This window comes from Musca domestica, unplaced genomic scaffold (assembly GCF_030504385.1).
Source record: "Musca domestica strain aabys unplaced genomic scaffold, Musca_domestica.polishedcontigs.V.1.1 7, whole genome shotgun sequence".
NCBI lineage: Eukaryota > Metazoa > Arthropoda > Insecta > Diptera > Muscidae > Musca > Musca domestica.
In genome coordinates this window covers 9,743-26,388 of record NW_026712383.1, presented here as the reverse complement: position 1 = coordinate 26,388, position 16,646 = coordinate 9,743, and the positions used below count along the sequence as shown (strand labels likewise).

The window sequence follows — 16,646 nt, the reverse complement described above, 5'->3', positions numbered from 1 at the left end:
GATAAATTGTAGCTTCAACAAAATATGATCTCTTTTGAAATGTTTTTTGTGGCACTGAAAAGGGCCTTTTAAGGTAGTATTTCGACGCAAAATGAAAAATATCAAGACATTTACTTGGAGCTGGTGTATTTAGTAACAGCCTTGGTACCTTCACTGACGGCGTGCTTAGCCAATTCACCGGGCAACAATAGACGGACGGCGGTCTGGATTTCCCGACTGGTGATGGTCGAGCGCTTGTTGTAGTGAGCCAAACGAGAGGCTTCGGTGGCAATACGTTCGAAGATATCGTTGACGAAACTGTTCATGATGTTCATGGCCTTGGATGGATGGACTTGCTTCAACACTTTGTAAATGTAGATAGCGTAACTCTCCTTACGCTTGGTACGTCTCTTCGACTTATCGCCCTTGGTAATGTTCTTCTGGGCTTTGCCGGCCTTCTTTGCTGCTTTACCACTGGTTTTAGGAGGCATTTTCACTTATATATTTTTTTTTTTTTTTTGAATCACACAAACACTTTTAACACTGTTCACAAATGATAACCAAAACGGCCAGCTATACAGAATTTGTAGATTGTAGTCGACAAGAATTTCAGGTAGTCACAGCTAGCAGGCACACACAAGGCAAACCACCCCATTATTGAAGAAATGTGTGTGTGAGAAAAGTATAAATAGCACGTTTCGGGGCGAAAATTTTTATCATTTGTGTTTTTCAGTGCTTAAGTGAAGTGTTTAAAACTAAAATAAAGTGAAAATGTCTGGTCGTGGTAAAGGTGGCAAAGTTAAGGGAAAGGCAAAGTCCCGTTCCAATCGTGCTGGTCTTCAATTCCCCGTCGGTCGTATCCATCGTCTGTTGCGCAAAGGCAACTATGCTGAGCGTGTTGGTGCCGGTGCTCCCGTCTATTTAGCCGCTGTCATGGAATATTTGGCAGAATAACTGTTTTTCGTTGTCAGTTGCATATTTGTGTTGTCGTCGTTGTTGTTGTCTCTTATGATTTCAGGAATAGAGCGCGAGAGAGGAGAGATCGTGGCGTCACCAAATGAGTATGTATAGCATGAAGAAGAAGCATGTGGCAGTTGGTGGTGGCTTTGTAGTAATTTTATGTGAAAAAATCGTACCCCGGCGCATTCTTTGGGGAAGGCATAAAGTAGATGATTTGCAATGGAATTTTGGCGGCAAAGTAGTGTTTTGGTGGAAATAAATCGACGCATACATGAAAATAAAAGCGCATTGTGGTGCTATGGAAAATTTTTAACACAAAAAATAGAAGAAAAGTAACATAATGAAATGAAAATTAACGAAAATAATTACAAAGAAAAATAAAATAACGTAAATTAATAATTAAATTAAAATAAAATAAGAAAATTTTTAAAAATTAAGGCAAATATTAATGAAAATTTAAGCAAATTTAAATGAAAATATTTGGAAATAAATTAAAGAAATTTGGAATAATAAATACATTTTATGAAAAAGATACTTTAAATGAAATCAAAAAATTTTAAATTAATGATAAGGAAATAAATTAAATAATTTTAAATTAATAATAAGGAAATAAATAAAATAATTTTTAATAAAACGAAAAATGTGATTTTTAAAAAATAATCTAATGAAAAATTAAATTAATTGAAATTTAAATAAGTAAATTGAACATAAATAAAATAAAATTAATTCAATGAAAATTTTTTAAATAAAATTCAGTTATTTTAATTTTTAAAAAAATCAATGATTTAATTTTCGATACAATTTTAAAGGAAATTATTAGTGAATAATTTAAAAATTTTTAATGAAATTTTTGAAGATAATATGAATCAACGATCTATTTAATAAAAATATTCAACCATTTTTAAATAAAATTTGAGAAAAGATTCAACAATGTTTGAAAAAGTCAAAATGAAATTCCTTTGCTACCACAGCATGGTCGTTCTTTAGTAATATCGACTAAATAATACCAATACATACATAAAGCGACGCTATGTTATACTCATATAATACGAAAAGGAAGAAGAAGAACAACTAAATGTGTTTAGCGATGTGAGTTGCCGACGGCATGTTTATGATCGGGAATAAAATACGAGACCTCGGTAAAACAATGTTTTCGTTGAAAATATTCTGGAGAAAATTAGTGTTAGTAGTTAGTATTTATATTTTTTATTTATTTGATTTTTAGACATTTTTCACGAATTGTGAGAAAAAAGTACGAGAAAGCTGAAAAAGAAAAATATTAGAAATTTTGACATAAAATTTCTTTATTTCCTAAGGTAAGTGTTTATTTTTTATTTATTTTAATTAAAAAAAATAGTTTTCAACAAGAATGTATCTCTTTTTTGATATATTTTGTGGTCCTGAAAAGGACCGATTGTTTTGTTGTAAAAAAGATTTCTCCAAATTGCGTCAAGAATTTGTTTAACCGCCGAAACCGTACAAGGTACGGCCTTGTCTCTTCAAAGCATATACGACATCCATAGCGGTGACGGTTTTACGCTTAGCATGTTCGGTGTAGGTGACAGCATCACGAATAACGTTTTCCAAAAACACCTTCAGAACACCACGAGTTTCTTCGTAAATCAGGCCAGAGATACGTTTTACACCGCCACGACGAGCCAAACGTCTAATAGCTGGCTTGGTAATACCTTGGATGTTATCACGGAGCACTTTCCTGTGACGTTTAGCGCCACCTTTTCCCAAGCCTTTACCACCTTTACCACGACCAGTCATTTTTTCACTTTAGTTTATTTCACTTATCACTTCACTAACGTTCAAAATACGAATGTTTTTTCAACCCAGGTCCGCTTGTATTTATACAAAATTTGAGGCTCTCTCCAACCATTTAACGCACAAGTAAAGTATGTACAGTTATATGTGTGTGTGTACATTTGCCGTTAGTATTGTATGTTCTCTTTTGTGTGTGCGTGTACATTTGGTATACCGATAGGTAAGAATTCACTAACATATCAACCCCGAAAGTTGATGCTAAGAGCACAATTTTCTATAAATACTCGTTTTCTTGGCGATGGCAACGTTATTACAGTGTCTACAGTGTTTGTGTGCATATCGTGAAGTGACATCTCTTCGGCAGTGTTAATTCGTGTATAGTGGTGGTTGACTATAGTGGTGTTCATTTTACTGCGGTGGTTGAACGAGTTGCTGTGCTGTGGTGGTTGAACGAGCTGCGTTTGCTGTGGTGGTGGCTGTAACAAAAAGAGATAAATTTTGTTATATTGGTTTTGGTCTCTAAAAAAGTTGAGAAGCCCATAGAAGGCAGCAAAATTGGAATTTTGCTGATTAAAAGCACAAAACACTAGAGAACGAGCAGTGGAGGTTGGTGGAAACCAAAAAACAACAGTGCTGGCGGGGAACCCCAAATCCGTCAGCACCCCAAAGCCGACGGCGGAAATTTTTGACGCCGTCAAAATTGAAAAATTGGGATTTGCTGCCAAAATTGAAATGGCAACAAATGTAAGCGGTTTGGCGAACAAAAATAATGGCGCCAAAATAGTTCCAGAGGTGGTATTTGCCAAGCCAAAAATGGCAAATACGAACGAGTCTGTCGCATCTGATGGTGCCATGAGTGAAAGTGGACATTCTGTCAATTCGGATGTCCCAAGGCAGCCCCGTAAAAAGCGCTGCCACTGTAACGTAGGTAATTCTGCCTACGATACAATGAAGTTGGAGGCTCTAGTGCGGCAACTAGAAGCAAGAATCCTCCGCCTAGAAGAAGAAAAGGGGCGTATGGCAGCAGAGCTGGCTGCTGCCAACAACGCGCTAGCAAAATGCGCAATTCATCCCCCCAGCAAGGAGACCGTTTTGGCTACCGAGGCAGCCGAAGAACTCGGTATGGCGGACGACGAGATGGAGGTCGCACCGCCGGCGACTGAGGCAATAAAGAAGAAGAAGGATACCTCCAAGGGCGCTGTACCGAAACTACGGTATGTTTTGAAGGAGGTAGAGGAGAATAATGCTGCATCCCAAAAAAATGCTACAAAAGTTGCTGCAAAAGCTGTTCCTGCTGCTGCTGTCAACATCGTTACCGCTGCTGCTGCTGCCGAGAAGACTGTTCCCGCCGCTGCATCAAAGGCTGCTTCCGCTGCTGCAAAGGCAAAGCAGCAAATTCAACAAACCTCGGCTGGGAAAAACATGCCAGCCTTCAAGATTTTCGACGCTGGCGTTTCAGAGGTTGCTGGCGTTCTTCGACGACATTTGAATTCAGGTGAGTTTAGTATAACTCTTGTCCGTCCGTCCGTCTTGTCATTGAAGGTTAAAGGCCTCAACGCTTTTAATGTAGTCAAGGAGACCTTGACTGTACGTGGGTATAAATTTTATACCCACACTCCTAGGGAGTTACGCCCTCATATGCTGGCCATTGAGGGCCTAACCAGCGAGTATTCGCCTGAGGATGTTAGTGAGTTCCTCACTAATCAATCAGGATTAAAAATTGAAGTTCTTGGTCTGACCAATATCTCCTACCGATTGTGGCTTTTGCGTGTCAGCAAAAGCACTGACATCTTGGGGCTGTATAACCTCAAGAAGATTTTCGACTGCAACGTCAAGGTCCGTAAGGACAAAGGTCGTGGAATGCAGCAATGTTTCAATTGCCAAGGCCACGACCATATTGCGACCAATTGCACTTTGCCAAAGCGCTGTAATAAGTGCAGTAACAAACACGGTCCAAAAGAATGTCCTGTTCCTCCAAAGGGACAGGACACTCTCATAGAGTACACCGACCCAAATACCGGCGAGGTGATTAAAAAGGTGGCTCAACCTTGCTATTGTGTTAACTGTGGCAAGTATGGACATCCTGCTTCGGCCAAGGACTGTCCCCACCGTTTGGCAATTTTAGCCCGCAAGGCTAAAGCTAAGGCCGACATTCAGGCCAAAAATGAGGCGCGCTCTCTGCGCATTGCGGCAGCCCGTGTTGACTTTTCGTACGCCACTATTGCAGGTGGTGGTCCTAAACCAGCACCAGCCCAATCTCGTGCTAGCAACATTTCACGTTCTAGCAATCAACCTCCCCAAAAAGAGGTAAACTCTCAGTCTGAGAATATAGTCCAATTCTTCGGAACGGACTTCTCTCAAAAATGCGAGAAGGCTAGGGCTTTTGGCCCTATCTTCCAAAAAATAATGGCATCTTCAGGTATTGACGCCGCCATGTCTGCCTGGTTGCTATGCATTGCTGGAAATGTCCAGTTTTAAAGTAGTCTTTATAAATGTGAACTCTTTGATTTCATTATCAAAGAGACACTATTTGAAGTTGTTAGTTGAGGAGAGGAGGCCGGATGTACTCCTTTTGGCCGAGCATAAGCTCAGCCCTTGTCATAATTTTAGTTTAGAGGGATATAGGGTTTTTCTCCAATATCGTGATGGGGCGCAACGCGGGGGTGGTACCGCGGTTGCTATTCGAGATGGTATTCGCTGTGATCGAATACCACTCTCAACCGGACACATTGAGTCCTGTGCGGTGAGGGTATGGAAGGACGATGGCTCCACTGTAGCTTTCGTCTCAATGTACCTCGCACCCAATGAGACACTACGGCCCGTAGACATTTTGCAGGTTTTTGACCTATATAACTCTGGGGAAGTTTTGATCGGAACCGACCTAAACGCGAAGCACACTTCGTGGGGAGGTAACGTGAGAAACTGGAGTGGACAAGTTTTAGACAGACTTTTACAGGACTGCCTAGACTTTGACGTAATAAGGTCGGATATTCCGATTAGGGAGACTGCGACATCTGCCTCATATATAGATTTATTTCTGCGTACACCAGGACTCCCTCTGGTTGGCGGCGGAAATATTTCTATGGCATTTGATTTTGAATCGGATCACAGGGCGATTCAAATTCAATTAAATTTGGGGGGTCTGGCGAGAAATGAAGGACAGAAATTTCTGAACTTCAATCGCATGAATATAGGACGATTTAGGCGGCAGCTTAGGTTAGGGCTAGATGAGTGCACACTACCATCTAACAGAAATGCATCAATAGATGAGGTAGATAGATGTGTGGAAAATCTAGGCGAAATTTTCCGCAATGCTATAGAAACCTCTGTACCTAAACAGAGAGTTAAGCCTAAGACTCTTGGAGATCTTCCCCCGAGAATTTTGGGCTTTATACGTGAGTGTCGCAGGCTATGCCGCACTCTCCGTAGATCTGGTGATCCAGATAGATTTCCTGCTCTTAGAGCCGATATCAGAAATCTGGATCGCATAATTGAGGACTCTGTTCGAATTTTCGAACAAGATAGACTCAAAGATTATTTAGGGAGAATAAGAGTTGATGGGAAAACTTTTGGCAAAGTCAAAAGGGCAGCTGGACTCGATACCAGAGAACCTGTAAGTCATCTAGTAGACATTACAGGTCGACTTATTACGGACGACAGTGAAAAGGCCGAAGCCTTAGCAGACCATGTGCAGGGTGTTTCGCCTGCGATGGGAGGACCGAGTGCTAACTTCTCAGGAGGACCAGTTAATCGGTTTCCTGGGGAACATGATGCTCTCCGTAGCTCAGTTAATCGAGCTACCGAGGGGATCAGCGATCGGTCCCCCATGGTAAATTTCGGCGATACATTTACTGCGGATGGGGCTATTGTTGAAAACTCCACTCGTTGGAACGAGGGTGGTTTTCTTCGCGCCGGTTGTGTGGGTAGGGCAATCGCCCGTAGGCCAGCACGTAAATCCTGCGGTTTGGACAGAATACCCGATACCGCCTTAAAAAAGGCGGGAGAGGTTATTTTCACGTTCCTGGCAGTGTTATTTAATCACTGTCTGAACCTGGGTTACTTTCCCAGGGCATGGAAAGAGGCTATGTTGGTTCCCATATTTAAGAGGGGTTCACCTCTGGGACAATGTAGCAGCTATAGGCCGATATCACTTTTATCAGGCTTCGGTAAACTCTTCGAGTCTTTCATTTTGGAAAGATTAAATAAACTCGTAGAGGATAAAAGGGTGTTGAAGGACAACCAGTTCGGGTTTAGGGCAGGCCTATCCACTGTCCATGCCCTAACTGCTCTCACATCCTATGTGGTTTCAGGTCTTAACAATAGGTATGGTACTATTGCAGTTGGACTTGATTTCTCAAAAGCTTTGATACCGTATGGCATCAAGGTTTATTGTTTAAAATGCAACGGTTTGGGTTTGATCACCAAACTGTGAGATTAGTAGGAAGTTTCCTGTCTGATAGGTATTTCAGAGTTAGGGTAGGTGAGCGACTATCTAGTCGCAGACCTGTACTGACTGGCGTGCCCCAGGGCTCCCTCCTAGGGCCGATGTTGTTTAACATCTATGTCAGTGACATGCCTACACCTCCACGTGGAGGGTTAGCATTATCATATGCTGATGATGTGCTTGTGGCGTATACGGCCCCATTACTTCGTATAGCGGAAGCACGTTTGAACATTTATCTTGAGGTCTTATATAGGTTCTTTACCATATGGGGCCTCAAGCTAAATGGGGACAAATGCTCGGCAATTGTATTTACCGGGAAAACTCAATATGTTCGTCCAAATTTTACAAGGTACTATCCGGTCGTGAAAGTTGGACCTCATATTGGGGAAATAAAGGACAGGATAAAATACCTTGGGGTCATTTTTCAAAAGAATTTTGACTTCAATGGACATATAGACTTTATCCTGGACAGAGCGAGAAAGGTCTTCTTCAGCTATCAAGGGCTGATGAAGATGCGGGATGGCTTAACTCCCGAAGTTAAGTTGCTGTTATATCGGCAAATAATGCGACCTATTGTTGCCTACGCTTTTCCTGTCTGGTTTGGCATATCGTCCAACCAGATGGAAAAGCTTAGGAGGTGGGAGCGTAGTGTCCTGACCTCATGTTTAGGCATGAGAGGACTGCTTTTTAGACATGATGGCACTATCAGACGGCCCTCTAATAGGGCCATCTATGATAGGGCAGGGGGAGAAAGAATTGACAGGGTCCTGGTTTCAGGTGCACTGCAATTTTTGGACAGATCTGACGGACTTGACAACACTATCGTCGAGAACGCCCTATACTGCAATCTGGACGCAGAAGGTCTGAGAGGCCTCAGACACCTGCCTCCTGGGGCCTTAAAAAGGCTGTCGGAGGAAGGGATGTTGTATGTCGATGGGGAACTCCATTTTTACCATCGACGCCACAACACCCTCAATGTTGATGACGTCGTGTACAACAGTACTCAATAATTGGGCTCAAAGACCAATTAAAAAACTTGTGAATATTGTATATAGTAGAATTAGTTCTTAGTTCGTAGTCTTAGATTTTAAGTCATAGTTTTAAGATTTTATATAACTAAGTAGAGTTCGCCCATTTTTTAATCTTGGATTTTTTTGGGGCATTTATGTTAAGTTTCAGTTTGTTTTATATTATAATTTATGTCGATAGATGCGAAGTGCCTAGAGCATAGCGAATTGTTATGTAAAATAGTAGTAGATAGCGAATAGCTATATATAGTTAAGATTTTAGTACAGTAAGCCATTTCTGTTAGTATGTAAGTTTATAATCCAAATAAATATGGCCATAGGCAAAATTGCTTAAAATTGTTTGTGTGCATATCTCTAGTGAAGTGAAAAAATTCAAGTGAAAAATGGCTCGTGCTAAGCAAACTGCCCGTAAATCGACCGGTGGAAAGGCTCCCCGTAAACAACTAGCTACCAAAGCTGCCCGTAAGAGTGCCCCAGCCACCGGCGGTGTTAAGAAGGCTCATCGTTTCCGTCCTGGTACAGTTGCTTTGCGTGAAATCCGTCGTTACCAGAAGAGTACTGAATTGTTGATCCGCAAATTGCCCTTCCAACGTTTGGTTCGTGAAATCGCTCAAGATTTCAAAACTGACTTGCGTTTCCAGAGCTCTGCTGTTATGGCCTTGCAAGAAGCCAGTGAAGCCTACTTGGTTGGTCTTTTCGAAGATACTAACTTGTGCGCCATCCATGCTAAGCGTGTCACCATCATGCCTAAGGATATCCAATTGGCCAGACGTATTCGTGGAGAACGTGCTTAAATTCTTGACGTTTTAAAAGCAACAATTTTACAACAAAACAATCGGTCCTTTTCAGGACCACAAATATTTTACAAAAAAGAGATATTTTTCACTCAATCTACAAATTTTAGTATTTTTTTTAAATAAATAAAAAAAATTAGGGCTTTGATTATTTTTGAAAATTTTTAAAATAAAAAGTATTTTTTGATGTTGATTTTTTTCCTTGATTATTTTTCGTCACTTTATTTTTTTTATTTTATTTTGATCGAATATTTTATTTTTTTAATTTTATTTGAATTTTTTCAATTATCCATTTTGATAGTTTCCTTTAATTTGCAAAATTATTATCATTTTTGTACTCCCTCTTCGAAAAAAATGCTATGACTCATAATAACAACCACCACATACATTTTGCTAACGGGATTTTTTTTGTCCATTTTGTTTTTTTCCTTTTCCCGTTAAACAAAAAATTGCTCTCTTCATGATTTTTGGCGCGAAATTTGTCTATTTCTCTCATTTTATTCCCCTTCGATCATTTTTTTTGTTGTGGACTATTCAATTTAACGGGAAAAAATTCTCTGCCTTTAATTTCTACGAATTATTTCATGTGAATTTTAAAAATTTCCAGCTAAAATTTTGCCCCTCCTATTTAATTTTTTTCAGGAATGATGTATGAAATATGTTTTATTCCTTTTCAGCAAAATTTTTAAATGTTTTATACGCATTTTAAGACATTTGAATATGAATTTTCTCCATATGGAATTACAAAATTATTTTTGCCCGATGTATTAGAGAAATTGGTAATAATTTATTATTTTTTAAAAATTTAAGAAGAAAATGATTTGTTGAGAATTTTGATGTAAAATATAATTAAAAGTATTATAAAAAGAAATGCCAATAATATCTACCTTTGAAGTTGATCGAAAAACAATTTTGTAAAACGCAATTAATTTCATGACATTTCCAAGTGTTCTAGGTGATATTTGCCTGTAAAGATGTATTTCTTTTTGGGAATATTTTTTCATAAAAGTAACAAAAATTTGACAAAATAACTTAGAAAATGGCTTCTAATACTATTTTTAATAAATTTTAGAACAAATTATGTTAAATTTCATAAAAAATATTGCAAAATGAAAATACATAACCGTTTGTCAGTGAATGCCTGTACATTGGTAGTATGAAGTATTCTGGGGATTTTGTAACTTTTCCCCGTAAATTATGACTTTTTGTGAATAATGTTATATTTTGATGTAAATATACAAATTCTGAAATGTTTTTTAAGAAATTTTTATAAAACTTATTAAGATTTGAGCTTTCAAATTTATTTCAAGAAAAACTTTTCTTCATTGAAATTATGCCAACAAGAGGATTTCTGCTGTCATAGACCACATAATAATTTCAATTTTTTCACATAGTAAAATATGAAATTTCATCGATATTTTTCTTTGATCCTAAAGTAAACATATCAGGCTACATTTTCAAAAAGAATTTTCAATTAATTTTTCATAAAAAATTCGATTTTTTTAAATTTTAGTTGGAAATTTGTGATTACATTTTTATAATCTGCCAAGTTAAACATTTATAATTCACAAACGGCAAGTGATAATTACACCAAACTTTCTTTAAAACATAGCCTGAAATCTATACTTTAAAGGTATAAAAAATTTTTAGTGAAAATTATCAAAGCTTCTTCAGGAAAATTTAATTTCTCCGAAAACTTTTGTAAAAAATTAAACACGCTTCCACACAATCTTTCGAAAAATTTACCAATTGACTACTATGCACATCTCATCTTTTCGATGTACCTACACTTTAGCTCGCCGCTAACAAAAATAATAGTACACATAAATTTGTGAGTGTATTTGTGTTAACAGTGAAATATAAACCAAACAGTGAATAACCATGTCTGACGCCGCCGTTGTTGAAGCCACCGCCTCCCCAGTTGCCGCTGTTGAGAAAAAGGCACCAAAAAAAGCCGCTGCCAAAGCAAAGAAGCCATCAGCTGCCCCTACCCACCCTCCAACCCAGCAAATGGTTGATGCCGCCATCAAGACCCTGAAGGAACGTGGAGGTTCATCATTGCCCGCCATCAAGAAATACTTGGCCAGCACCTACAAAGTAGATGCCCAAAAATTGGCCCCCTTCATCAAGAAGTACTTGAAAGGTGCCGTTGCCAGTGGAAAATTGATCCAAACTAAAGGTAAGGGTGCTTCTGGTTCATTCAAATTGTCAGCTTCGGCCTCCAAGGAACCCAAAGCCAAGACTGCTGAAAAGAAGAAGAAGGCCCCAGCCGCTGGTGACAAAAAGAAGAAGGCTGCCGCCCCTAAAAAGGCCGCTGGTGAGAAGAAGGCAGCTGCCAAAAAACCCTCTGCCGCCAAGAAGTCCGCTGAAAAGAAGAAGGCCGACAAAACAAAGGCAAAGGCTGCCAAGAAAACCGGTACAGTTAAAGCTAAACCAGCAAAGACCGCCGCCAAAGCATCTGCCACTAAACCAAAGGCACCCAAGGCAAAAACTGCAACTGCTAAGCCCAAAAAGGCCGCAGCAGCAAAGAAGCCAGCTGCTAAGAAAACCGCCGCCAAGAAGTAATTTTTCCCAGAAAGATTACTTTTTCCACAATATTTTCGATATTCGAAAACATACTATCTAACAGCCCTTTTCAGGGCTACAAATTAAATTAAAAATGAGAAAAATATTTATTTTCAACAGTTATCGTATATATTTCTTACCTAAATGAATAAGTAAATTTGTACACGTGTTTGATTTTGGGAAAAAATTACTTTCGCTAATTACTGTTCTTATTAGGTAATTTTATTGAGCCAATATAATCGTGGACGCCACTGGATTGTTTTTTAACCCAGGTCATAAAAGATAATAAAATATTTAAAATTTTTCCTAATTACCCACAGGTCATAATTCTCGAAAATCCCCATCATTTGGTCATTTTATAATTTCTACTTAATTTTGAAAAATTTGTCATTTTCATATTCTCTGTCAAATTTCAAGAATTTCATCCAAAAATGACATTTTGGCAAAATATTAACATTTTTCATCAATATATTTTTTTCCTTTGATAATTTCTGCCTCAGCCTTATATTTCGTTGCTTTGCCGTTGTGCTGTAACAAAATGCTCACACATACATGATGCCCTTTCGATGTTGATCAACGACGGCAAGGCAAATCACCACTAACACACGCACACATACACGACGACGATGGCTGTTATAGCATATCGCACAAGCAATGGCTAAACATAGGCACATATGCGAGTTAGCTAAATGCATGGAAAAATCATTGTATAGAGAAAAATATAATTTCTATGGATTTTTATTCGTTTATTATTAAATAATGATAAATTGTAGCTTCAACAAAATATGATCTCTTTTGAAATGTTTTTTGTGGCCCTGAAAAGGGCCTTTTAAGGTAGTATTTCGACGCAAAATGAAAAATATCAAGACATTTACTTGGAGCTGGTGTATTTAGTAACAGCCTTGGTACCTTCACTGACGGCGTGCTTAGCCAATTCACCGGGCAACAATAGACGGACGGCGGTCTGGATTTCCCGACTGGTGATGGTCGAGCGCTTGTTGTAGTGGGCCAAACGAGAGGCTTCGGCGGCAATACGTTCGAAGATATCGTTGACGAAACTGTTCATGATGCTCATGGCCTTGGAGGAGATACCGGTGTCGGGATGGACTTGCTTCAACACTTTGTAAATGTAGATAGCGTAACTCTCCTTACGCTTGGTACGTCTCTTCGACTTATCGCCCTTGGTAATGTTCTTCTGGGCTTTGCCGGCCTTCTTTGCTGCTTTACCACTGGTTTTAGGAGGCATTTTCACTTATTATTTTTTTTGAATCACACAAACACTTTTAACACTGTTCACAAATGATAACCAAAACGGCCAGCTATACAGAATTTGTAGATTGTAGTCGACAAGAATTTCAGGTAGTCACAGCTAGCAGGCACACACAAGGCAAACCACCCCATTATTGAAGAAATGTGTGTGTGAGAAAAGTATAAATAGCACGTTTCGGGGCGAAAATTTTTATCATTTGTGTTTTTCAGTGCTTAAGTGAAGTGTTTAAAACTAAAATAAAGTGAAAATGTCTGGTCGTGGTAAAGGTGGCAAAGTTAAGGGAAAGGCAAAGTCCCGTTCCAATCGTGCTGGTCTTCAATTCCCCGTCGGTCGTATCCATCGTCTGTTGCGCAAAGGCAACTATGCTGAGCGTGTTGGTGCCGGTGCTCCCGTCTATTTAGCCGCTGTCATGAAATATTTGGCTGCTGAAGTCTTGGAATTGGCTGGCAATGCTGCCCGTGACAACAAGAAGACTCGTATCATTCCCCGTCACTTGCAATTGGCCATCCGTAACGACGAAGAATTGAACAAATTGCTGTCTGGCGTTACCATTGCCCAAGGTGGTGTATTGCCAAACATCCAAGCTGTTCTCTTGCCCAAGAAGACCGAAAAGAAAGCCTAAATTATTTCGAAAGGTATTATGGAATGAAGAATAAGAATATAGACCATCGTATAATTCCATAGAAAAATCAACCAATCCGTCCTTTTCAGGACGACAAAAAATATTTGAAAAGAGAAAGAAAATTGCGTCAAGCTACATTTGCATGAAAAAAAATAAAAATTCTCAATAATTTTCTATGAGACGTTGGCAGAATAACTGTTTTTCGTTGTCAGTTGCATATTTGTGTTGTCGTCGTTGTTGTTGTCTCTTATGATTTCAGGAATAGAGCGCGAGAGAGGAGAGATCGTGGCGTCACCAAATGAGTATGTATAGCATGAAGAAGAAGCATGTGGCAGTTGGTGGTGGCTTTGTAGTAATTTTATGTGAAAAAATCGTACCCCGGCGCATTCTTTGGGGAAGGCATAAAGTAGATGATTTGCAATGGAATTTTGGCGGCAAAGTAGTGTTTTGGTGGAAATAAATCGACGCATACATGAAAATAAAAGCGCATTGTGGTGCTATGGAAAATTTTTAACACAAAAAATAGAAGAAAAGTAACACAATGAAATGAAAATTAACGAAAATAATTACAAAGAAAAATAAAATAACGTAAATTAATAATTAAATTAAAATAAAATAAGAAAATTTTTAAAAATTAAGGCAAATATTAATGAAAATTTAAGCAAATTTAAATGAAAATATTTGGAAATAAATTAAAGAAATTTGGAATAATAAAACATTTTATGAAAATAAAAGATACTTTAAATGAAATCAAAAAATTTTAAATTAATGATAAGGAAATAAATTAAATAATTTTAAATTAATAATAAGGAAATAAATAAAATAATTTTTAATAAAACGAAAAATGTGATTTTTAAAAAATAATCTAATGAAAAATTAAATTAATTGAAATTTAAATAAGTAAATTGAACATAAATAAAATAAAATTAATTCAATGAAAAATTTTTAAATAAAATTCAGTTATTTTAATTTTTAAAAAAATCAATGATTTAATTTTCGATACAATTTTAAAGGAAATTATTAGTGAATAATTTAAAAATTTTTAATGAAATTTTTGAAGATAATATGAATCAACGATCTATTTAATAAAAATATTCAACCATTTTTAAATAAAATTTGAGAAAAGATTCAACAATGTTTGAAAAAGTCAAAATGAAATTCCTTTGCTACCACAGCATGGTCGTTCTTTAGTAATATCGACTAAATAATACCAATACATACATAAAGCGACGCTATGTTATACTCATATAATAAGGAAGAAGAAGAACAACTAAATGTGTTTAGCGATGTGAGTTGCCGACGGCATGTTTATGATCGGGAATAAAATACGAGACCTCGGTAAAACAATGTTTTCGTTGAAAATATTCTGGAGAAAATTAGTGTTAGTAGTTAGTATTTATATTTTTTATTTATTTGATTTTTAGACATTTTTCACGAATTGTGAGAAAAAAGTACGAGAAAGCTGAAAAAGAAGAATATTAGAAATTTTGACATAAAATTTCTTTATTTCCTAAGGTAAGTGTTTATTTTTTATTTATTTTAATTAAAAAAAATAGTTTTCAACAAGAATGTATCTCTTTTTTGATATATTTTGTGGTCCTGAAAAGGACCGATTGTTTTGTTGTAAAAAAGATTTCTCCAAATTGCGTCAAGAATTTGTTTAACCGCCGAAACCGTACAAGGTACGGCCTTGTCTCTTCAAAGCATATACGACATCCATAGCGGTGACGGTTTTACGCTTAGCATGTTCGGTGTAGGTGACAGCATCACAAATAACGTTTTCCAAAAACACCTTCAGAACACCACGAGTTTCTTCGTAAATCAGGCCAGAGATACGTTTTACACCGCCACGACGAGCCAAACGTCTAATAGCTGGCTTGGTAATACCTTGGATGTTATCACGGAGCACTTTCCTGTGACGTTTAGCGCCACCTTTTCCCACGCCTTTACCACCTTTACCACGACCAGTCATTTTTTCACTTTAGTTTATTTCACTTATCACTTCACTAACGTTCAAAATACGAATGTTTTTTCAACCCAGGTCCGCTTGTATTTATACAAAATTTGAGGCTCTCTCCAACCATTTAACGCACAAGTAAAGTATGCACAGTTATATGTGTGTGTGTACATTTGCCGTTAGTATTGTATGTTCTCTTTTGTGTGTGCGTGTACATTTGGTATACCGATAGGTTAGAATTCACTAACATATCAACCCCGAAAGTTGATGCTAAGAGCACAATTTTCTATAAATACTCGTTTTCTTGGCGATGGCAACGTTATTACAGTGTCTACAGTGTTTGTGTGCAGATCGTGAAATAACATCTCTTCGGCAGTGTTAATTCGTGCATAGTGGTGGTTGTACAAAATCGTGTTCATTGTGCTGTGGTGGTTGAACGTGTGGCGTTTGCTGTGCTGTGGTGGTGTATTGCAGTGGCTGTTGCTGTGATTTGGTGGTGGTTTTTTGCAAAAGGGCAAAACTTGGTTTGGGTCTCTCAAAAAGTTGAGAAGCCCATAGAAGGCAGCAAAATTGGAATTTTGCTGATTAAAGGCACACAACACTAGAGAACGAGCAGTGGTGGTTGGTGGAAACCTAAAAACAACAGTGCTGGCGGGGAACCCCAGATCCGTCAGCACCCCAAAGCCGACGGCGGAAATTTTTGACGCCGTCAAAAGAGAAAAAGGCGCGATTTTTGCCATGGATGAAATGGCAGAAAAGCAGGCGGCTATGCCGGTAAAAATCAATCCTACCGGCATAAAAATTGAAGGTGATGGTATATTTGCCAAGCCAAAATCGGCAAATATACCAAAGAAAATGGATGGTTGCACATCTGATGGTGCAACTAGCGACGGGGGCCAATCTTTTAGCTCCGATGTGGTTAGGCAGCCACGTAAAAAACGCTGCCATTGCAACGTAGGCAATTCTGCCTATGAGAATGTGAAGCTGGAAGCTATTGTACGCCAGCTTGAAGCCCGAATTGCTCACTTAGAGCAAGAAAGGAGCCGTATGGCAGCAGAGCTGGCTGCTGCCAACCAAGCGCTAGCCAAATGCGCTAAGATTGGCCCCTCCAGCAAGGAGACCGTAATGGCTACCGAGGCAGCCGTAGACCTCGGTATGGCGGATGACGAGATGGAGGTCGTGCCGTCAGTGACCGAAAAGAAGAAGAAGGAGACTTCTAAAGGCGCTATCCCCAAAGTGCGGTACGTGTTGAAAGAA

The 16,646-nt window shown here is 38.4% G+C and overlaps 7 protein-coding genes across 7 annotated transcripts; 3 read left to right on the top strand and 4 right to left on the bottom strand.

Annotated features, from left to right (window-relative positions):
- Positions 1-78: 78 nt before the first annotated feature.
- On the bottom strand, positions 79-607 carry LOC131806151 (histone H2B-like). Its single transcript, XM_059130091.1, has one exon. It carries the CDS (start codon positions 468-470, stop codon positions 111-113), a length of 360 nt encoding a protein of 119 aa, XP_058986074.1. The 5' UTR covers positions 471-607; the 3' UTR covers positions 79-110.
- Positions 608-2,329: 1,722 nt separating this feature from the next.
- On the bottom strand, positions 2,330-2,746 carry LOC131806162 (histone H4). The gene has a single exon (XM_059130106.1). It carries the CDS (start codon positions 2,710-2,712, stop codon positions 2,401-2,403), a length of 312 nt encoding a protein of 103 aa, XP_058986089.1. The 5' UTR covers positions 2,713-2,746; the 3' UTR covers positions 2,330-2,400.
- A 5,806-nt stretch (positions 2,747-8,552) lies between these two features.
- LOC131806144 (histone H3-like) lies at positions 8,553-9,027 on the top strand. The gene has a single exon (XM_059130081.1). The coding sequence runs from the start codon at positions 8,565-8,567 to the stop codon at positions 8,973-8,975; it is 411 nt and encodes a 136-aa protein (XP_058986064.1). The 5' UTR covers positions 8,553-8,564; the 3' UTR covers positions 8,976-9,027.
- Positions 9,028-10,800: 1,773 nt separating this feature from the next.
- Positions 10,801-11,584, top strand: LOC131806130 (histone H1-like). The gene has a single exon (XM_059130056.1). The coding sequence runs from the start codon at positions 10,857-10,859 to the stop codon at positions 11,538-11,540; it is 684 nt and encodes a 227-aa protein (XP_058986039.1). The 5' UTR covers positions 10,801-10,856; the 3' UTR covers positions 11,541-11,584.
- Positions 11,585-12,373: 789 nt separating this feature from the next.
- On the bottom strand, positions 12,374-12,921 carry LOC131806088 (histone H2B). Its single transcript, XM_059129993.1, has one exon. The coding sequence runs from the start codon at positions 12,784-12,786 to the stop codon at positions 12,412-12,414; it is 375 nt and encodes a 124-aa protein (XP_058985976.1). The 5' UTR covers positions 12,787-12,921; the 3' UTR covers positions 12,374-12,411.
- Positions 12,884-13,464, top strand: LOC131806087 (histone H2A-like). Its single transcript, XM_059129992.1, has one exon. It carries the CDS (start codon positions 13,058-13,060, stop codon positions 13,430-13,432), a length of 375 nt encoding a protein of 124 aa, XP_058985975.1. The 5' UTR covers positions 12,884-13,057; the 3' UTR covers positions 13,433-13,464.
- Positions 13,465-15,021: 1,557 nt separating this feature from the next.
- LOC131806179 (histone H4-like) lies at positions 15,022-15,432 on the bottom strand. Its single transcript, XM_059130136.1, has one exon. It carries the CDS (start codon positions 15,402-15,404, stop codon positions 15,093-15,095), a length of 312 nt encoding a protein of 103 aa, XP_058986119.1. The 5' UTR covers positions 15,405-15,432; the 3' UTR covers positions 15,022-15,092.
- Between the last annotated feature and the right edge of the window lie 1,214 nt (positions 15,433-16,646).